The 23,761-nt window shown below is 38.6% G+C and overlaps 1 protein-coding gene across 3 annotated transcripts in view; it reads left to right on the top strand.

The window, feature by feature from the left end:
- The window catches only part of TMEM182 (transmembrane protein 182), a 33,138-nt gene extending 11,199 nt beyond the window's left edge, over window positions 1–21,939 (top strand). For all 3 annotated transcript variants that reach the window (XM_026066143.1, XM_026066153.1, XM_026066137.1), the window contains exons 3-5: window positions 573–671; window positions 9,298–9,435; window positions 20,797–21,939. In XM_026066143.1, coding sequence (XP_025921928.1) covers window positions 573–671; window positions 9,298–9,435; window positions 20,797–21,020 — 461 coding nt within the window. In that variant the 3' untranslated portion in view covers window positions 21,021–21,939. The remainder of the gene's footprint in view (window positions 1–572; window positions 672–9,297; window positions 9,436–20,796) is intronic.
- The last annotated feature ends 1,822 nt before the right edge of the window (window positions 21,940–23,761 follow it).

Raw genomic sequence — 23,761 nt, 5'->3', positions numbered from 1 at the left:
GCAGTTTAAACTATCGCCAGCCTTTATTGTTCACAGGGGAGAAGGTGATGCTTTTTATAAGCATTTAATATAAAGGGTGAAATAACCCTTCTTTGGGGCTATTGATTCCATAGACTGAACTCATATTTGCTATAAACTTTCTGAAGATGCTTGATATTCTTCATTATTCTTTCACAAAAGAAAAAATAATTTCCTGGGGATTTTTTTGTGGGACATGCAATAATGAGAGGGACATAATTATCCCTCACAAGAGAAAAGCACATATGCATACAAAAGCACACATATGCATTGCATATTAATTGCAGTGTACCAGATCCTTGCCTCCAGCAAGCCTGCTTTACTGTTCCTATAATACAAACCGTGCCTGAGTTGCCCTTTAAGGAATATCCTTGGCTGGATATCAAGGCTGGTATCTCTTACTAAAGCAAAATACACTGTAAAGCTACTGCCTGGGAAAGAACCTGGAATCTTGACCTGCGAAACACAGTTTATCCATTTGAAGAAAAATTTAAAAATATTTTATTGTTAAGGCAATAAAACATTAATTTTTAACTTTCTTTTTCTTTTTTTAGCCAACCAGTCACCTTCTAAGAATTGCACACATGCTTACCTCTCACCATTTCCTCTTATCCGAGATGAACACAACTCAACCTCCTATGACTCTGCAATCAGTAGGTATTTTTGTGGCTGCAAATGGATACAATGCCTATAGTTTCATGAAAACAATGTGAATGCTTCAGTATAAAACAGCATTATCACTCCACACAATTTAATTGAGTTTTGGTGTTTCATACTTCTCACACTTAAAATATACATATTTAAGTCACTGTTTAGCAAAGCACTTGAATGAATGCTACGCATTAATCGTGGGGGCAGAATGGAAGTCATTTCCAAAAAAAAAAAGAAATTTCCTTTTTAGTACTTTTTCTCCAACATAAAAAGTATATTTTCTGAGCTGAATGCACTGTATGCATATTTCTTCCTATGTGTTCCAATTAAACTGTTTATTGTTAAATTAATAAGCCAATGTAGAATTCTATTGCTTTTGTACTTTATGAGGAAGGAGGGAGTGGGGCCTTGAAACTGTCTAAGTTTAGTCAACTAACTCAGATATACTGCACCGACTGCTGGAGGTGCCAGCCTCTCCTCTCTCCATTGACACTATAGGGAGCTGAGGCACTGAAACATGTATTATGTTAAACTGAGATATTAACGCCAAGAAACTCTAGTGGAGTAACAGAGATATATACATATATGTACATGTACATATTCATATAAATAAATAAATGTATCCCAGTAGTTGAAAACTTTATGTTTGAATAATACTTGGAAAGCTGTTTTTACAACTCCACTTTAAAAATTAGCCACATGTCATCAAATCAAGGGCTTTATGCAAAAGTATTTAAAAAAAATCACTTCTGATAGCTATTTCATATGACTTCTAAAATAACCTGTTATGTGTGGATGGTACTGTATGTCTTTTATCCCACTGGCTCAATGACTTAAGTGATCCCTTCCTGTCCTGAAGTTGTAATTATACCTTTGCTAAATTTGAAGTGTCTTCAGAGTGCAATCTTTATGCTGCAGACATGAAAAAAAATAGACTGATAACAGTTCTGTTAATCTTTAGAAATTGTAAACTTTTTGTCCAGGAAGAATTCAAACCTCACTATTCAGAGTCAGATATCTAATCTGTAACTTCACAGCACATCTAGAAAAGTTTATCTTTCCAGTTAAAAGTGACAGAATCATAAGCGCTGAATTTAGCTAGGCAGAGTTTGTGTCCCACTCACACATTCACAAGGGATCCTCAAACTATATTGCATGATTACACAGAAGTGGACAAACAAAGAATAAGGAAGGGAGAAGGAATATCATCAAAAGTTTAATTAATTTTAGTTAATGTTTGCCAAAAGAACCATTGCTCAAATAAAATTTACCTATCTATATTTCATTTTAGGAGATTAAAATAGACTGAACTATACCATAGATGATGGCCCAGGTAGAGTATATTCAGATCCATTCCTGCTATATAAATAGATACAATTGGATTGCTTTGGAGCTCATTAAAACTGCTGAGGGTTTTTTTATGCATCCAGTTCATTTTCAGCATTCAAGTGGAGTTACTTAGTATAGCAGGTATGCTTGTTCAAGAATCTTTCACAACTCTTCATGAAGAAGGTTATGTCATCGTCTCTTCTGTTAGTTCAAAACTCATTTCTGTTTTGGTCTAGTTTGACAGTCCTGCCCTGGATATTTAGCAAACAAGTTTTTTAAACCTTGCTGCAACTGCAGTCACTAAATTAAGAAATACTAGAAGTGAATCCTCTTCTTGAATCACAATGAAGGAAATGCTGTCTCTGTGAAAGCCAGTGGTGAAAAGGTTGCATTTGATTTCATGGAGAACAAGATTTTATCAACAATTTCTATATCCACTTGGCTGCATCTAATACCTATTGCAACTGTACATAGAACAATGCACTACCAAAAGATTATTGTTCCTTTTGTTCCTATTGTTCCTATTGTTCCTTTTTCTACTGTTTGGTGATAAAATATTTTCCTTTTCATGTCTCATAGCTTTCTCAGCACTCACTTTTGGGGGTTAAAAAGAATCTTTCACACTTGGTCTCTTCACAAGATTTATTATGGTGTTTTTGTCCTACTTTCGTTAGGGGCGAATAAAAAGAAATGTTCTGCCCTTTGAAAAATGTTCAGTCTTCTTCTTCCCAGAAAAACAAACAGCTGACATAAAAGCTTTAAACTTAATTAAAAAATCAAATATGCATGTACAACATGAAATTTTCTAAAAATCTCTAACTTTCTTTTAACAGAACTGTTGCTTTCTAATTAAGCAAAGGCTTATGGCTTGTTCTTTTACAGGCTGTTTGTCATAAGAGGCTTTGGGATCATAGAGTACTTTTGGTTTAACTGCAGCCCCTAGTGGAAACACGTGAGGTTTTTCAGTGGAGTCCTGTGTTACTTCAGTTCATCCAGTTGGAACAGCTCAGGCAAAACTAAGTTTCCTGGGGAACATATAATCTCTGATAATTTTTGAGTGGTGTGCCTGGACCAAGTTCTCTGTTGACATAACTCCCTTGGTTTTAGTATCAATAAGAATTTGTCTCAAAGCTTTTCTGGGCCATAATTAAAAGAGGCTCAGTCCATGCCCTCTTAGTTTATTTAGATCTTTTCATGAGTTGGTTTTAAGCTGTAATTCCTATGTGCTTTTTGTGATAGTTCTGAGAACACTCAGACACTGAAGACTTTGACGTTTAGAGTTTTAGTACAATTTACAAAACTTTAGGCCAAAGGCTTGGTTCATCTTGCTGTGAAAACCTAGCCTATGTGTTCTGCGTGTCAAGAATTATAACCTTAGGTGAAAATGTAAAGCCTACAGTGATGCTTATAGTGGGGCTTTGAATGCATGTTTTAATGTCCAAGGTTTTCTTCCATCATTACTGTCAGATGCATGATCAGCTTGGAAGGGTTAGAAAGAACTGCTTTGAAATTGCAGCTTGCTGTATTTTTTAATCACAATTATTATGGGTTAGTTTATTCACAGGTTTTGTTAAGTATCTTGGGAGCAGGAGGAAGGACTTCACCTTACCTGCAGTGTAGAAGTCCGTGGCTGTACTAACCATCTTTTACAGTTAATGCACTTAAAGGAATTTTCAGGCTGTGTCATGTATCTTAACCTGAACTAGGCATCTAAATGAAGTCAGGGGTAGCCTGACTGTAGTGAATTTCCATGATGGTACAATGGTTTATAGGGACAGCTACTGTATTGTGCAACTATTAAGCAAACCCGTACAGCACATCATTGTGCTGCCAGCAGATTCATTTGTATGATGATTCACAAACGTATGCACCACAGATTACAAGCTAGGGATAAAAAAAATGAAATTAGCCCACACAAAAAAAGTACCAGAGTAGTGACATTGGCATTCTAAAATAAACATGCTTATATACATGTTTGTATAATCATGATCAGATTGATCGGAGCCATCCTGTCAGGCTATTTTGAAATAATAATTCATTGCTAGCTAGATTAATTAATTGTATTACATCATTAGATTACTTAATGCTGACATTCAAGGAGTGTCACATTTTTTATACAGCTGCTTTTTCTTTTAGTATAGGACAATACTAGGCCTATTTTTGAAAAATGTACAAAATCCTCACTCACACAAGTAATCTCATTGGCTTTAGTGAAATTATTCCTAAGAAAAAGAAGTGCAAGATCTAGCACTTAGTTAAGTCATTAGTTTTATTTTTGAGTTAACTTTTTTCAACTTTATTTGGAAATAAACAATAGTTCCTTAACTGTTTTAAATTGCCCTAGTGCCTTCTGAAGCTAAATTGGAAGCTATTTAATGGGGCTGCACTGACGCATTAGTTTAATACTCTGATTTGTAGCTGCTAGTACTATTTTTCCTGACCATTAGTATCTTATTTTGTCCAGTACTGGGCACATTGCCAGCATTTAAAGTAGTGCTTAATATAATGTAGAATACAGAATGTTTATAGGACTGAAGAGAAATTCTGGTTCAGCAACTATTACATCTAAAATGGTGTGATCAAATTTATCGGGAGGTTTGTTACTGAGTTGAAATTAACCTAAAGTAAACTAGGAAATACCAGCAATGACATCTGAAAATAATAATTGTATAGTGAAATGTTAGAAGTAACCTATTTCTAGGGCAAAAAATGCTGTTAGGTAATACAGTCACATAATTGCCCATGAGAGATTGTAATACAGTACATTTACTATTGGAAAACTCCCCTGCCACCAAGCAGTGATAAAGCAAGAAGTATTTAACCAAGCAATGTATTCATACTGTGAATATTATATTTGTTTTACTGGTAAGAATATTTTAAAGAAGAGATTACTACTACTAACAGATAATAAAGGGTATTGAGAAACAATGAGAAGTTTTGCAGGGTTTACTGTGTTTCCAGTTGCACCTCATGTGCTGCTGCTGACCTCTGTGATCTCATTTATGGTTATTTATCTGCAGAGAAGATACTCCCGATTTAGAGCAGTTCAGGCACTTTACCTTATATTGTGTTTTATAATGTAGGTGGCATTTTGATACCTCCTTCTCATGTCGGAAAAGGACCTGGGAGTGCTGGTGGACACCAAGTTAAGCAGGAGCCAGCAATGTGCCCTTGTGGCCAAGAAGGCCAATGGTATCCTGGGGTGCATCAGGAAGAGTGTTGCCAGCAGGTCGAGGGAGGTGATTCTCCCCCTCTCCTCAGCCCTGGTGAGGCCACATCTGGAGTACTGCATCCAGTTCTGGGCTCCCCAGTACAAGAGGGATGTGGCGCTACTGGAGCAAGTCCAGCGAAGGGCTACAAAGATGATTAGGGGACTGCAGCATCTCTCTTATGAAGAAAGACTGAGAGAGCTGGGCCTGTTTAGCCTGGAGAAGAGAAGGCTGAGAGGAGATCTTATTAACGTGTACGAGTATCTTAAGGGAGGGTGTCAAGAGGATGGGACCAGACTCTTTTCAGTGGTGCCCAGTGACAGGATGCGAGGCAATGGGCACAAACTGAAACACAGACACTTCCATCTGAATATGGGGAAAAACTTTTTCACTGTGAGGGTGACAGAGCACTGGAACAGGTTGCCCAGAGAGGTTGTGGAGTCTCCTTCTCTGGAGATATTCAAAATCCGCCTGGATGCGATCCTGTGCAACGTGCTCTAGGTGACCCTGCTTGAGCAGGTGTGTTGGACTAGATGATCTCCTGAGGTCCCTTCCAACCTCGACCATTCTGTGATTCTGTGATTCTGTGAAATGTGTTTTGATGTCTCTTACATTACAGAGAGAGATAAAAAGGTGTATTCTAAACAGAAACATTTCACTTCAGGATTTGACTTTGTGGGTGAAAATTGAAGGCAGCTTTTCCAAGTTATTTTGCTTATCTGTAGTAATGATTACAGTGCACTGTACTTGCATATGCTTCAGAAAGGTTTTCAGCTTTGCAGTGCTTAATAATTCATCTTTGGTATTAAGTGGTTGTTTTTTGTAGCCCATAGGAAATTCATGGGCCAAGTCTTTTAAGTGGTCGAGATTTTAAAACACTTGCAGCCGGAAAGAGCAATAAAATATCTGGTATGTTTTCATGAACTTGGTGTTAACATCTCCAGTTGAAGATGAGTGTTGCATTCTGTCATTAGCTAACCTGTTCCTGAATAATCCATTATGGAGCTTCTGAGGTGTATGCCAATACTATATAAAAAGTATGCACTGAGGTGGCACAACTGTGTAACTTTGACAAATATACCACTGCTTCTCTTTCATATCATACACAGGTAACATCTTCAAATATGAAGCTGGGGCTTCAGTTTATAATCAAGGCTGGGATCTACTATGCTAGCAAAGRGCTTTTGCTATTGTTCAGCCATTTCTCCAAAATTCAGTCCATTACTCAAAACCAGATATTTCTGCTAGTTTTCAAATGATGCAGAAATCTCTAGAGGGATCTAAGTTAGGATCTTTTGGGAGAAAAGCAAGTAGCAAGGCAAAATTACAAGTCATTCAATTTTGAAAGAATACACTGCAGCTGTAATGTTGCCATGCTATACTGAATGGTGCAGAGCTCAAAGACAAACGTACCGCATGCACTTCTGTTTTCCCCTAAGCATCATTTTATTTTTAGGCCTGCTTGACACTGCCAAGGCAAATGTGCCCCTATGAAGGGCTGGCGTGCTGAGACAAGTTACAGAACCTTCTGTTTAGCACTCTTGCAACATACAGCATTGATATCTAAGATAGACAATGCAGATGGGGTTACCTCAGACTCTGCGGTAGTGCCTTGTACTTTTACTACTTTTACTATAGGAAACGCTTGGAATAATTCAAGTACTCACGGTAGCTAACTCAAGCATATCTGTGAAAATAATTTAGTTAGTTGCCTGCCGCTTTTGAGGAGGCAAGGGTACTGCTTGTCATCTAGACCAGAACGTGGGCTATCTTGTAAACTGCCTCAGCAAGTCTTGAAACGATGCAGACTTTTCTTACACTTTGTACAGGTACACTGAACCATTATTTCTTGAAACAGGCCCTGTGGCTGACAGTCTTCCCTTTCTGCAAGATATAAAGAAGTGTAATTCAAAGTAGAATATTTGGTTGCAGTCAGTTTTCAGAAATGTTTGATCAAATCAAACTTTTCTGGTAACATTTCTTGAAGAGCAGACTTCAAAGCTTCCTCTATGAAAAGCAGATAATGAACCTGCGTACTAATTTTGTATTTTGGAGAAGCTTGTGTCCTCACCCATTCAGAAAACAGAAACATTGCCATATGACTTAGGTAATTGACCATAATGATATTGAAGAAAGCTTTTTCAAGATCCATTTTGGCCAATGTGTCCTATTATGTAGCATGACTTTGAAGTACCTTGCGCCATCCATGTAAAAGAGTTGGGTGGTTATAGACTGATTTAGCAGCATTAGGTTTTAAATGAGGAAGTAATGTCCCATGGACTTGGGGACTGCGATCAGGCTTAGCAAAGTAGCCCCATGGGTAAAATAATATGAAATTGCTTCAAAGACCCAAGACTGAAGGACTTGAGAGATTTACCTTTCTAGGTCTCCATTCACTGTCTGTTTCCATTAAGTGAATCATTTAACTATGTGTTTAACTTTAAACAGGTGCCTAAATCCCATAAGACTTACATACTTAAAGCAGAACGCACACTTAACTGCTTTGCTGAACCAGAGCCCTGTTTCTTACCTACTATTTCCATTAATATTTATTTATATGGAAAGAAGTCTTGTATTGGATATGAACCAAAACAGGTTTAACTCTTCTGCCAGACTTTTTCACCCAGATGATAGCACATTCATCTTTCCTATCCCAAGTCTGCTGACCAGTGTGGCAGAAAATTATGTCTCTGAATCTTTGCCCAGATTAAGAAGAATGTTGTTTAAGAAGCGCAGCTAATGTGATGTGGTGAATGTGATCTAGCTAATACATTTACAAGACTGATATGAGCAAGACAGTGTGTACTTTGCCATGAGTTAAGCTGGTCAAGTTAAAAACTATAGATTTATGGAACACATTAGTGGGAAACACTAACCAATAATGTCTAGTGCACCTTCACATTCCAGATGAAAGCAAACCTGAGTTATGCCAGAATAACTGGCTCTAACAAGCTGTAAGGATTTGAAACTTTCAGGATATAAACCCAATATAATAGTTGCTTAGTTGTGTTTTGCCATAACAGTAAGTAGGTGCTGTCAAATGATAAGTAGCAGTTTCTTTTGTGACTCACTTCTTCTGACTTGCCAGCTGGCTTATATGCTTTCCCTCAGTTGGGTGGAAATGTTTTTCACTAACTGAATTGTCAGTGCTTCAAGATTTTCAGATCTGACGATGGAGAGCTTTGCAACTCATAATTTAACTAATGGGTTGTGTTAATGTACCAATTTTTAAATTCATGGGAGAAATTTATGTCACTCTTGTAGCATTTGTAAAATGATGACTTTGTTAAATGGATGTGCAATTAACTAGCTAAAAAATAATTGTTAGAAAGACTCTTTTGGCCAGAGTATGTCACAAAACTCTCAGCTCATTTATCACCAGCTGCATCCATTAATTCAATACTGCTTGGCACTGTCTAACAGGGACTTCTGAAACATCACATTTTAAATTTAATAAAATACAAAGAGCTTTACAGCAGGAATAGGCTGCTTTAAAATACTTAACTTCAGGAACCCAGTTTACATTTTCCTTAGTTTCTCTTCTCTCCTGCTTTAGATTTTCTTCTGTTGAATATGATGATATGTAAGGAGAATTATCCATTTTTAAATTACAGAGAACTTACAGATTGTTATTGGTGATATGGTCTGAGCACTAAGAATTTCAAGATGTTACAGCTCCCTGCTTCTCCCAGTCAATTTTGGTGAAACAATTGTATCCATTCAGTCCAATCATTCATCCTGGAGGTTTAGTGCTACAGCTTTGGTGTACCATTTTCCAAAGAGCATAAATTTGGTAAAGCTAATGGCTGCATTAAGCATGCACACACTGTCTAACTATTAAGCAGCCGGATTTCATTCTTGATAACTTATATTTTCCATGATCATCAGATAAGAACTTGGGTTCAAACCTAATTTGGTCCACATGGTGTATAACATATGTACACAATGGAATGAATATTTGGTTCGTTAATAAGGGAAGTAAAAAGAGAACGGGAAAAGAAAAATCTTTGTTAGACAAATATGTGACTTGTTTAAGTTCTAAAAAATACTGTATTCTTTTTTTCTTTTTTTCCTTCTTCCCTTTCTCCAGTTTATCGAGGTTTCTGGACAGTTCTTATGCTCCTGGGAGTGGTCACTATTGTGATGGCTAGTTTCTTCATCATCTGTGCAGCTCCTTTTGCCAGCCATGTTCTGTACAAAGCAGGAGGAGGCCTTTTCATCATTGCTGGTGGGTATGCTGTTTGCTCAGTCAATTAAAGTTGTTAGAATACAAAGAATGAGGTATTTCTCCCCATTTTCCTTGATCAAAAATTATATTAATCATGGTTTAAAAAAAAAATTGCCTCCATCATTTGGCTTGTGGAGCACCTGCCTTAGAGATGATTCTTTCCACAGTTATTTAGTCATGAAGTTACTCTAAAAGCTACTTTTGAATTAAGATAAAAAATCTGAGCTGAATCATGGAATTACATTGCAATTTCAATCTACATTTTTAGCAGAAAAAAATGCATATTTAGTAATGCTGCCTTATAGAAGTAGAATTCCCAAGGGCTTTAGTTAAGGAGAGGTTTTTATCAGTGAAACAAAAGCAATGAAGATGATCAGTGTCATTCACATGATCAACATAGGAGGAATGTTTTGAATAGGAACGGAGTGTACAAGATAGTGCTCAAATATGAGTAAGTGGAAGTTCTAAACCTCTATGAATGACAACAAATGAATGAGGTCTCACCTTTCTCTTTACCTGCACATACCATGGAGGATGCACCCACCCAGCATTCAGTTGATATGGCCAGCTCTCTGTGACGCTGTTCTGTTAATCTTGAAAAGTGTGGAAAGATGTCATGCTGCTATGTAAAATACAGTTGTGTAGGATGTAAATGAAAATATGTGCTCAATCACTATTCTACTGTGTATAAAGCCTGGTAGGAGTCAGTTCTGTGAGAGTGGTATTGTGTTTTAGGGTAGACTGCTCATGTCAGGGTCAAAAGGTCTGGACTCTGTTTCTACATGTATTACTGACCTGCTAACCTTGCTTACCCACTTCACCTCACAGCTCTGCCTACATGGACTGATGGTGATTACTCCCTTTTAAGGGACCTTGAGTGGGCAATATTTTATAATGTTATTGTTGGAAAAAACTCCTGAATACTTGCATTTACTCCCTTGAGAATTATTTCTCCACACTTTTAAAAGAAATACAAAAATGTTCATAGTCTATTGGAAATCCTAAGGTATGTAAATTGTCACTGATTTGCAGATTAAAAGCCCTTGTGAGTCCTGCTCTTTTCCTGTATTTGTGGTCTGTAATAAACCTCACCTATCACTAGGCAGTTGCAGAGACTGTTTTAGAGAGGAAACAAGAGCATGTGTACCTACAGACACTTGGAAGGTGCTATGAGCCAATGAGTAGAGGTCTGAAGTGAGAGCATATATTCTTCAGTCAATTAATCTGCCCTAATTTAGGCATGTGAAAGTTAAACTCCTAAATCTGAGCTAGTCATTCTTGGCTTCCCTAGGAGGCCTGCAGGAGGCAGTAACATTTGTAACAGCCAAAATGGTATGTAAGAAGTTCCGATATCTGGACATTTATTTCATCCTAAAATAGGTGCCTAAGACAGGTCATATGAATACCCTATGAAGGAGCCCTATATCTCTCTTTCCTTTACTGAAGAAGTCTAGAGAGACTATTTGTTAGGTGTCTGAAGTTAGGTGAGCTGTTATCATCTGTGTGTGTGACCTTGGGCCTCTCTCTTTGCCCTTCTCACCCTTTGTCCCTACAGAACAGATGGTTTTCAAGGGAAATCCTGACTTTTGCATGTATTTGCCTAGTATCTTTCAACTTTAGCACTATTCTCAATGAGAGCTTCAGAACAGGGTTGTGTTATTATTACTATTACTATTGTTGTGGTTGAAATGCAAGGCTATTTAGCAAAATCATGCTTTGATTTGCCAAAAGGAAGTATTGGCAGTAGTACCCTGGAGCCATTCAGCTAGTACAAGATATTTTGGCTTGGGTAGGGGGGACAGAGTTCCCAAATGAACCCTTCTGCATCCACCCCTAGTCATGCTGAGGTGGTTGGGGAAGGTACTTCGTGTAAATATCCTTGTCCTATCCAACACATCAGATCACTCACAAAAACGTTAAGAAAAAGAAGAGTCCCCCCCCCCCAAATCTGCTCACAAGTCAGGATACTCACATAGCCAACTTGTATTAGGACAAGTTTTCTTGTCTTATAGCACTGACTACAGTGGGTAGATTAAAATCATGTTGGAGGGAGGGAATATGTGGACATAAGAAAAGCTTACAAATACTTTGCATTGTCAGTTGTTAAAGCTATGTTTGGTGGGATGCCCTGGACAACAACTCAGTTTCCTGTGGTATTACTAATCAATGGCACATTATGCTAAGTGGAGAGTAGAAAGGATTCTCAGACCCAAAGATATGACAGCATGAAATTGCTATCTCTGTTTCTCTTCCAATAAGAATTACTCACAATGGGTAGTATCTTAATTCTGTGATACCTTGGGGGTGGAGTAAAACAAGGCAGAGCCTGATGCAGAAGAGGAATGTTTTAGCATGCCTCTAAACAGAAGGGCAGTGTGCTCTGCACTGTTACCTGATGACCTGACCCCTTCCTTTATTTAGCTCCTTCAGGAGCCTGTACTGCCTTCCAAAGGAAAACAGGATATGGAGGGGGAGAGTGAAGAGGGATGGTGCATATTTGACATTCAACATGTAATCAGGATGCGGCCAGGGCATGCATCTATTTAAACACAGATTTAATGGGAAAATGAAAAGATGTAATGTGACTTAGATCACAGGTGAAGTCTGTGTTCTCGTAAGACAGAAAACAGCATATTGATTTGAAGAAAAAAAAATCATAGAAACTGTTTTGAAAGGGCCTAGATGCTGTCTTACTGCAAAGTTCATGTAGGAGTTATACTGGATAGAACAGTAGGCTTCTGAGAAATGAGTTAGTCACCATAGTTGTTCAATGGAAGGTTGAAGGCAGAAGCTAGGAAGAACAGTCAATTTCTTCTTTATATTTGTCTTTAAAGGAAAACGCTAGATTAAGTAATTTTAATTCCTGTTATTGAGCTGAAGAAGTATCTATATCTGTATCTTTTTGCTGCCTTAACTAATGAATTAAGTAGCAGCTAAAAGCCCTGCCTCAACTGAAGAGAGCAAATTATAGCATGATCTGCTGTCCTATCTTTGGGTTTAGATGGCAGCTGAAGAAATTACTGGGAATGGACTTCGTATCACCTATTTAGCCATCCAAAAGCTAAGTATTTTGTCTGAACTAACTGGTTAGATTCCTGTTGTCAATGGTAAGAAACACGCTCTCAGAGGACAATTCATCCCATCTGTTTGCGCAGATAGACCTGCATTCTGGAAGAACAATAAGCCTAAACTGATCCTGAATGTCATAGAATAAATTTAGTTTGGAAGGGACTTCTTGTGGCAATCAAGTTCAACCTCCCATGCAGCAGGGCTGGCTTCAAAGTTAGAGCAGGCTGCTCAGGGCTTATCCAGTCAAGTTTTGAAAATCTCCAATAATTGCTATTCCACAACGTCTTTGGACAGCTGTGCCAGTGTTTGACCACCCTTACTATGAAAAATATTTTTTCCTTATATCCACCTTAAATTTTCCTTGCTACAGCTTGTGACCATTGTCTCTCATGCTTTCACTGTGCAGGTCTCTGAAGAGCTGTGCCCATTTTCTCTATTATTCCATAGATGGAAAGAGATGGAATTTCTATTTTCTTCGCCAAGCTGAATAACTCCAGTTCCCTCAGCCTCTCTTTGTGCTCCATCCTCCTAACCATTTTGGTGGTCATCGCCCCAGTTTGTCAGTATCACTCTTTTTCCAGGGCGTCTCAAATTGGACACAGTATTCCAGATGTGGTCTCACAAATGCTGAGAAGAGAGAAATTATAATTTTTGACCTGTTGGCTATGCTCTTGCTAATGCAGCTCTGTATGCAGCTAACCTTCATTTTTGCTACCCCTGCTTTGTTTCTTGCACACTGAGAAGAACCATTCTTGTGCTTTAAGGAAGTCGCCCTTGAGGAACAATCAACTTTTCTGGGCCCCTTTGCCTTTCAAGGCAGCCTCCCTTGGGATCCTGCTTACCAGTTCTCTGAACAGGCTGAAGACTATCCTCCTGAAGTTCTGGATCTTTATGTCCTGTTCACTTCTATACTTCTTCTAGGATGATAAACTCTACCATTTCATAGCCATTATAGCCATGGCTAGCATCATCTGTCATATCCCTGACCTGGGTTTCCTTATTTGTGAGTAGCAGGTTCAGTAAAGCACTTCCCCTAGTTGGCTTGTCCAACACCTGTCTCAAAAAGTTGTCCTTTATGCAGTCCTGCTATCTCCCAGATTGCTTGTATTCTGCAATACTGCCCTTCTAGCAGATATTGGGGTGGYTGAAGTTCCTAATGAGAACCTGGACTTGCAATCATAACTCTTTTTCCAGTCCACTTCCTCTTCTTGATTTGGTGGCCTGTAGCAGATACTCACCATGACATCCCACTTGTTGGCCACCTTTCTGATCTTAACCTATAAGCTCCTGTTCCTCAGAAGAACTCTATGCATTCAAGATATTCCTTTGCGTGGACTGCAACCTCCCTACCCTGTCTTACCTGCCTGTCCTTCTTAAAGAGTCTGTATCCATTCATCGCAGGACGCCAGTCATGCAAGCTGTCCCACCATGTCTACAGCTGCAATGGCATCATCATCCAAGGCCACGTTCATTTGTGTACGGGCATTGAGATGGGCTTTCAGTTGTGCTGCTTCTCAAGGGAAGTGCAAGTGCCTCCCTCACTGCTCTGTCCCATGCAGATGCCCTCTTCTCCCTGGCCTCCAATTATCTGGGAGCTTTGATCTCCATCTCCTGATGGTCATTTTTTATAGCCCTCCTCACAAGGTTACTGAGCCTGTTGCTCTTGCCCCACTTTGTCTGATGGATCTCATCTCTCCTCAGCAGTCCTTGTACCTCAAAGAGGGTCCTGCGGTCACAAAAGCCAAAGCCTGCTTGTGACACTGGCTGGAAAGCCAGGAGTTAATACACAGTGTGCCCACTTTTGCCCAAACCTTAATCATAGAGCAGCAGATTTGAGACCATCATCACCTGTGCACCCTGCCCTTATGCCTCACTCTCAGAGCCCTGTAATCATCCGCACAAGGTCTTCTTTGCAGCATCACTAGTGCCCATGTGGATGAACAGCAAAGGGTTGTACCCCGAGGACCAAAGGAGCCTCAGGAGTCTCTCCATGGTGTCCCAGTTCTGGGCCACAGGGAAGCAGCAAATGCACCAAGACAGCAGGTCTCATGTCTGATTTATGGCGGAATCACACACCTGCCTTTTGTTTATCTCAGTCTTTAAGAAAAGCTGCAAGCATCTCTCATTGAGCAGGTACAGCTGCACTACTCACAAATGCTAAGGCACACACAATTATCAGTTTTTGTGGCAACTTATTGACTAGCAGCTCTCCATGTTAAGCTTTTGAAACCACATTACCTGCCTGATCCTGCAGATGAAACTACAGATGCTAGACCTGTGGAGAAAAAGTTCATATCAGTTCAAAGATATCACAGTCACTGTCATTGTAGCCTCACCTCCATGCCTACACCTTGAGAGGATGGAGCAAGAGCAGGTACGGTAGTGCAAACTGTAAACTTTATAGTTGCTTCAAATGTCATAGGAAAAAAGCAGAAAGTTGCCATAACCTAATCACTTAGATCAACCTTCAGTAAAGTCCATAATTGACCCTGGGCCTGTTCCTGCAAGGTGTCTGGGTGGTGATTAAAACTATCCGCTTGCACTGATGTCAAACAAGTAAGCTCCCAGAATGTGCACAGAACATTGCAGAATCACACCCCTTGTGAACAGACAAGATTAGAAATATATGTATGACTTCTGTTTGCTGCCAAAAGAGTGAAAAAAAAGCTGATATCTTAATTCTAGCTCCTAGATGAGGACAAAATCTGTCCTTAGAGATATGTGCCAACTCCCATAACTCTAAATGGGATCCTCTGCACATACTCCAGAGTGGAATGTCAGCCATACTTTTTAAATAAAGGTCACAAGAGGCCAAGGTAGGAGGAAGTATCTGTAATAAAGACAAAGACAGGAAAATGCAGTTGAAAAGGATATATATATACACACACACATACAAGTTTCCTCAAATTAGAGAAAGAGTTCTAAACTTCTAGGCACAACTAAAAAGCTCACATCATTCTTTCCAGCACCTGTTGTCTTCGTGTCTGCATAGTGAAAGATTCATGCTATAAACAGCCATTCACCATTGACAAGTGAAAGGCATTTCTACGTGGGAAGAATAAATACTAAAGGCCAGCAAACTGCCTCTTGAATTCATAGACATTTCTGAAGGTTCTATATTCTTTTTCCTCTGCAATATGCAAAAGTATTTGTTTGAAAGAAATTCAAAAGAATAAATGCAAAAGACAGAAAAGAGTGACCTCAGAGAAGTCCATGTCTTATCACACTGCACAGAGCTGTGTATCAAACATGTGTGTTCTTAAAAAAAATGCAAAATGGGAAAAAAAGAACAAGAAAAAGAGGAGGAGGAAAGTATTTATTGTCTTAATCTCTCTCAGACATATTTCAGGTTCTAGGAATAATTTCCCCCATCATTCCTGATTCATGCAACTGCTGTTTTATTTTATATTCACTAAAAKGCAAGGGCAAATGGACACCCGCACACTATGGTCTAAATGCTGAAAATGTAGAAATACATCATAGTACAAACTGTTCATAAAAATATCTCCTTCTTGAAGTTCTGGAGATTTTTTCAATCTTGGTAATTTTGCCAGGGAGCTCGGCTGGAAGAGTTCATGACATTCACAATAGTCAGTTTAAGAATGCAGGAACAATTTCCCAAAATAAATATATATTCATTTTGGTATATGCTCCTTCATAATGAACAAGTATTCCTATTACACTTGTAATGGATGCTTTCTCAGTTCTTATTGGCATGGCTAATATTTTGTAGGAAAGAGATAAGCTGGTGAGGAAAATTTGTGGTACAAAAATAAGACAGAATAGCAGTAAGGTGGTTATAGAAATAGAAGACTTCTCCCTGCCATCTTCCACAAGCAGCATAAACTTTATCTAACAAAATATTCTCCAGCAGTAGAGGGTCTGATTCTGATCTCACTTCAATTTTACATGGGCTTTGCCATTGATTCTGAGTTACTAGTATAACTATCTTCAGAATCAAGTCCAAAGCTTGTGATTGAGGAAATATAAAGAAACAGACTAATTTTGAACATTCTGCAATATATGATTTTCCTTCAAAAATATTGTATTCCTTACATATAAATTGAAACAGTCAGATTTCACAGTGATGGGAGATACTTTGAAGCACCTAAGCAGCCAAAGATAGACAATTGCTTAGTAAGACTTTGCATTGTCTTCGGTCTTCGTTTTATTTATGTGCACTCCAGTGTCCTTCACCAAGTTGTACAAATAACAAAAGTTGAACGTGGCAGAAACAGTGTAGCTGTATGCACAAGGTAACAGGATGGAGAGGGAGAAGATTTCTGTTTATTAGCAACTCTGCTACTAGTGTGTTATGTGACTTAAGCAAATCTGCCTTGACTCTGAGGAGGAAAACTCCTTTGAAAACTGAAGTCAAAAGCAAAGGTTGAGTGCTCAGAACCTCTAAATATCAGATTAGTTTTTTCCACGCCTCATTTTTCTTTCTACAAAATGGAGATAAATCCAGCTTTTGATCTACATTTTTCTAAACACCATATAAAGTGCTAAGTGTTACTTGGCATGATTATTATAATTCATAATGTATAATCCTAATTGATACCTTATGTTCTACAAAAAATACCTCACGTTATATGCAGCTAATCTTGTATGCTACTCAGTCCACTGGACAAATTGTTTGTACTCTGTTCTTGTTACGGGTTTTCTCTCAGGCCTTGCTTGAACCCTTAACATCCCTCTGTTTTGTTAAAACGAGACATTGCAAACAGACATGAAATTATTTCATCTGAAAACAAAACATTCTTCTTTTAAAATCTAACAACCAGATAAATGTTCAAGCTCTAGTAACCATTCGTTAAGCTTACAACTTGCCTTTGAATCAAATATTTGATGCAATCAGTGTGGATGACAGGAGGAAAAACCCTTTAAGTCAAAGAGACTTACAYGTGCTTAAATTTAAGCACAATCTGAAGTGCTTAATGCAGAGGAAGTAACCAAAGTTTCTAGCTCTAAACATCAAACATTTTAGGCAGATGCATTAGTGATAATGCAAGTATATGATCTGCTTCTCTGCTCCCACTTCTGTTGCTAGTGTATTCTAACATCTTAGGAAACCATACTGAATGGGCAAAGCAGAGAGTCTACCTGTTAAGAAATGCTTCTGCTTTTCTTTTGCTGTATGTTACTATTTGCGACATACAGGAGCCTCAATAAGCTCCTGTGTAGGCGCTTAACTTCTATGAAATCCTAACTCTTTGGAAGTTAGGCACTTAATTATCAGTTATAAAACACTACCCATTGAAATCCTGTTGAAGGCAATGGGACTTGGGCAGTTTTTACTTAGGCTGATTCTACTGTTCAAGACATTTCTTGAGCACACTGAACAATATAGTAACTAATTAGCCTCCATTACCAGATTGGAGATGTGAGAACCCTTAAGTACTCTTCTAGTGCCTTAATTAACTAAGACGGTTTGCATATTCTCCCTTTCTTTTTCTTCTCTCTTAAAGAAGGACATTTATCTCTGCTTGACATACATTTCTTCAGCAAATTTCTGTACCAAACTATTTACCACACACAGGTATTAGCAGCTTGCTGTGAAATCACCTGATGGACTCTAGCTTAGCTGAAGCTGTTTTACCACTCACAGCACCGGCTTGCTATTTTGCACCTACCTGAAGCTGGCTCTAGTTTAACTACCTAGAAAGCATTGCTCCAAAGTACTTGAAGAGCTAGGGGTGATGATTTTGAGTTTAAAGCACCTCTGAAAGTGTGTTATTTTAATGGCAGAAGCTTCTGACTAACCGGGTTACTTAGCTTATGTCTGCCCAGGGGGCAGAGATCAAAAGCATTCCAGATGTGCAAGGCCTGGTTATGCTCATCTGTTACAATAGTAAAGAAATGTACATCACTACTTTTTAGATTTATTATTATTTTAAATTAAGTTTGCATCTCTTTGTAGAGAATAAATATAAGACCACGAACATCTGAAAATGCACAGACACAGCCAACTGAAGAGGGATAAATTCCAAAGTTCATATGGATTTTGCCATATTATCGGTGCATCTTTCCAAATCTTGGTGTGACGTGAGCTAAAATGTTTTTGGCTGAAGTTTTGAAGAACTAACTTCCTGTCTCCAGTAACACCATTTATGTATTTGGCCCTGAATCTTTTCACTTTTTTCCATGAGAAGTTACTAGCTCAGTTTGGTTCTATTTTTCCTAAGTTGTCTACATTATCTGTTATCATTAGATGTTCTGTTGTAGGATTTTTCTGCTCAGTTTGACTTGTATTTGGAGAATCTTCAATTTAATTTCTCATTTTTTATGTTTGGCCCAGAGGCGATCCTTCTCTCTGATTGTTTTCACCATTTGTATGTTTCAAATAACCTCAGAAATAAATTCCATCAAAACTGAGTTTTGCTTAGGTAAAACACAAAATTGAATTTATACCACTTAGAGTTGAGAGTTGTTTTTTTTAACTTCGTCATGAATTTGAGCAAAACGTTATGAACTTTGCAAAAAGTGTAATCCTGGAAGTGTATTTCATAAACAGGCGGCATGTTTGCCTCAATCGTATTCTCCTACCTTTCAGCCTTATAAAAACTGCAGATCCTTTGGGGTTTGCAGTCACATTTTGATTATGCCTCAGGTTAACTACTTCAGCTCATTTTTTGGTGGGCTTCAAAAGGTAATGTTCACAAACATTAGGAGTTGTGAGCTCTTGCTTGTCAGATGTTCATGATATCCACAATGTAAAGCTATTATATATTGACAATAAAGGACCAACAAGAATGTCAGCAGATCACCAATTTAAAGTGCTGCAGCTTACCTGCTTGATTTTGYCTTAAGTGGATGAGGGAACAAAGACAAGAGTTGCCCCCTGGAAGGTTGGTAGGAATGGCTGGGGGGATGAGGTGAGGGAGCATCTCAGGGTGGGGATGGGGGAGGGTAACCACATTTGCCAGCACAGGTGGGTCTGAAGGCAAATATCTATCCACAGGTGCTTACAAAGTGCAGTTGTGTGTTTTGCCAAAGTGTTACATTTATGCAAGGTCACATGGTATGTTTTTAGCGGGACTGGGGAGAGAATGCAAACACCTCTGACTTGTACTCTACTGCTCTACAGGCAGTCAACTCAGCTTTGACAATAAGTGTTCCCAGAAGTATGTGCTGGCTTGTTGTTTTAACAACATAAGCATCATAGAATGAAAGCATGATGGTGTGGTATCTCCCTAATATTTTAATATCTGAATAGTTAGCCCTGCTGCCGTAACTGTACTATGACAGCTGGAGCTCAGGGAACAAGTGGGTTCAGGCTGGAGCATGCAGAAAATTCAGACTTGTGTCCCCAGTTTTCCAACAGATCTTCTGCTAGAGCATCTGTGCCGCAGGTCTGCGTTTCTTAAGTGTCCACATTCCTCTGAAGTAAAATGACATATTAGGCATGCAACTGATACTTTGGAAGGCACTTTCTCCTTATATTTGCTTCTGGTGTATAGTGACAAAGAGATTAACAGAGTTGGTAAGGACATGTGCTCCTGTTACTATCATGCGTAAACAATCCAAAGGCCTTTCAGAGGAGTGGTTAGGAAAAGATTGTGAATTATGCGGTGAATTAATTCCAGGAAATGGTTGTACCCAATCTGAGGTTAATACTAAAAGCCTACATAGCTATTATTTCATTATTGCTGGGTTTTGTTGCTATGCTGGTCTTCTTTCATAAAGAATGTGGAAGATTTTGAATGAAATACATCTGAACTTGTCTCTAAAATATTTGAGTAGAATCTGAATGTAGTATGTTCTAAACAAAGCCTTTTTCATTAAAATGAAAGAAGCCTAAGGTAGGGAGGTGAAGATGATAGAAAGATTTCCCAAAGATTTCCCACTCTTTTCCCCATTTCATATCTCATCCAAAAGACTGTGATAGAAACGATTCCAGAGTTTGGGAAGAAAAGGTAGGCTTTTTTCCTAGTTGATCCCTCCTCCTCTACCCCGCCCCAGTACATTCAGAACAGTAAATGTCTACCTGAATTTGGGCCCTAAACACAGCTGTGTTTTGGTCTGCCCACCAAAACCAGATATATCATATCCTTTGTTGTGGGCTCTTTAGAGGATATGGGCTTATGCCTTTCAGTGCAATCAGAAACATCATAGAGAGAGAGCTTATTACAGGGAAGCCAAAGGCAAAAAATATCCAGTGGCAGCTGACTGTGCCTTGCAGACAGGGCCTCAAACACTGATGGGTAGAAACCCAGGTGTACTGTAACCAGTAAATGCACCCCGCATTTGTCTCACACTCTCTGTCTTTAAAAACTCATGTTTCTTTTCCAGGTATCTTGTTTTCACTGGTGGTCGTGATGTATGTCATCTGGGTCCAGGCAATGGCTGATCTGGAAAACTACACAAATATGAAAAAAATGGAGTGCCCGGACTTTGCTGTTTATGTACGCTATGGCTGGTCTTTCATGCTGGCTCCTATAGGAGTATTTTTTGCTTTATTAGCAGGAATGCTTTTCTTGTTGATAGGGCGTACCATTTATTTGCACTCAGACTAGTCATACATAGCTAAAGTGAATACTGGAATCTTAGTGAGACTTCATGACAATTCAAAACTGGAATTTTATACATTATTACCATTATGGCAATCCTAAGTATGCAGGCACACTTCTGGAATTTCTTCTGTTACTTGTTTAAGGGTAAAGGACACAAAAGCTCAAAACAGGGAGAAACAACCTTCAGCTCCAGCTAGCTGCTTTTAATTCTTTAGAAATACATAGTTTTCCATGTTGTACTATTAGCAGCATTAGATAATTTTGCAAACAGAAGAAGGCAAAAATATTCTGCAACCAAAAGCCCAACATAAAATGGGCCAAATAAAGATTTTATACATTGGATTTTTTAGTATTTTTCTTGTACTTCTGCTTGTGGAGAATGGTACAAGATGGAGAGGAAAAAAAAATTCAAATACAGTAATTCGATCCATCTCCTCTCCTGTTTTCCACTACTTGCCTTAGCTTTAATACAAGCAAACATGTCTGCACTTAAAAATAGAGTGCAGTTGTTCATGCGGCATCCATGTGAAGAAAGCAAGAGGGAAGACAATTTCAGTGAACAGCAATTTGGTGCTAGTCTGCACATGTAAAAGCATAACTGCTTCTATTACATGCTTTTCTGTACGCATGTGAAAGATGTATACTTTTATAATCTGAAATCCGTGTTTGTTTGTTCCATGATTCTGTAAGCCAAAATGCCATGGTTAAACCACTAGCTAAAATTATGCCAAAATTGTTCCTTGAATTATAGTGTTCATATTTTAATCAAATTTTAACACTTATATTTTTGGATGGAATAATTGGTTCCTCTGATACATATTTTCTTAGTTGTGTAGATTTAAATAGAAGGGGAGAAAATGTAAAATGATGTTTTTATTGAAAAGGTTTATTGTGAAAACAATTAATTTTCCTAAATATTAAAAATCTGCATTATTAGACCAAATCCTGCTTGCCTACTGGTCATCCCAGTGAAACTAATGAAAATAGCTAAGACAGCAGGGAGAGAAAGATTGGGTTCTGTATTGTAGAAGTGGCTGGTGTGTGTGTGTGTGTGTGTGTGCATATGTATGGAAGATGGGGTGAAGATGCGACTGTATGCATGGTATGGAAAAGTTGGGGTGGTATATTAACAATGGGGAAACTTTGGTCATTTGGCATTGCGCCCAAGTTGAAATTAAATCCATCTGAGAGTGTAGTTTTTCACTTTGTAACTCAATGCAGAGTAGTTTGGGATGGATGGAGAAAAATAAAGACTGCATGTTGGTTTCTTCTTGTGCATAACGCTTAATTCCACAGCTGTTATGAATACTAAAAGCATCACTGGGCAGGAAAGGAGTGCCCACCTAGAAGATGTGGTGGGCTAGATTGGCTGTTGCTTCCATTTCATGAGCTTTTGTGATTGGAAGATTTCCAGCCTTCCTTGCTACTTATTTATTTTTCCATCATCAAGATTAGCTTTATACATTACAGAACAGGAAGACAACAAGGGCAGGGGGTAGAGGAGTTGGGACTATGAGGTTTGGAATAATTACCAAATCACAAAAATATTTTTATTGGCAGCTAACATGGTGTTTTTAATTACTGTGTCAGAGAGTATGATGGGTGAATTTTAACCAAATATTCATAAACATATATATGAACTCCATATAAATAATAGCCATCCGGAGAACATTAAGGTTACACTATAATGCTCTTGGTTAGTCAGGAAATGCTGAAATTAACCCTGCCCCTTGTGCATATGGTATTATATTCCTGCCCTTAATTACACAATCACATACTGTTTCTCAAATAATACAATCTGTTGGTATTTACCCCCTTTACAGTCTAGGATACTCACTGGCAATTGCAGAGGTAAATTCAATAATCAAGAGTTATTTGACTAGGTACCCCTCCTGAACCCTGTCTGGTTCTCTGCAGGGGAGAGTCCTTCTCCATAAGAACTTAAGTCACTTTTTTGCAACTTTTAGAAGCTGTAGGAATAGAGAGGTGCCTCAGAGCTGGACTTCTTCCAGCAAACCTAACTATGTGTGCAGCGGCAACTAATAAACTCTGAAAGGAATGAGCCAAAGGCTCCCGTGGAGCCCTTAATTCAGCCCATGTGCATCTTCAGAGCTCTTTCCATTATGCAGCTAAATTAGCTACATTGTTATGTGCAATGCAATCTCTCTCTTAGGTTTGGGTCAGGCTGCAGGCATAACTGCCGTGGAAGATCGAAGGTGTTTCTGAGGGTTTCCTTAGAAACTTCAGAAAGCCTTTCTGGTGTCAGTAGAAATTGCTTAAGTTTTCACTCAAATTCACAGTTTTGGCAATATTCTGTAGCTCTATCAATTTACTTTAACTGGATACCACCACCTTCTCCTAACGGTAGAACTGAGAGTCAGGTTCCTTTCGAAAAGAGGGTGGACAGGTTGCTTGCACACTCCAATACRCATGTATAGTCAAGCAAATCATGTAGCTGTTGTAGACCAGGATATTGAGTTGATGGTGATGAGGAAGCATTTCCATATAAATATTACCTAAAAGCATAGTCTAACTCTTGGTCCTCTGATTTCATTTAAAAACTAAGTACAAAGGAATGGCTTTGTAAGATCTCCAGGAAGACAGACCAGCTAAAGAAACTCACTCTGTGGCATTCTTCCACATAAACTTTTGTCTAGAAATTCCTTGGTGGTGATGCAGGTATTTTCACGATTAGAGCTGAGTAAAAGATTGTAAAGGGGATTAAATACTATAATCAAAATATT

Source organism: Apteryx rowi, unplaced genomic scaffold (assembly GCF_003343035.1).
Source record: "Apteryx rowi isolate R43461 unplaced genomic scaffold, aptRow1 scaffold_103, whole genome shotgun sequence".
Taxonomy (NCBI): domain Eukaryota; kingdom Metazoa; phylum Chordata; class Aves; order Apterygiformes; family Apterygidae; genus Apteryx; species Apteryx rowi.
Note: the sequence above shows the minus strand (reverse complement) of the source record. Positions and strands in the feature narration are given on the sequence as shown.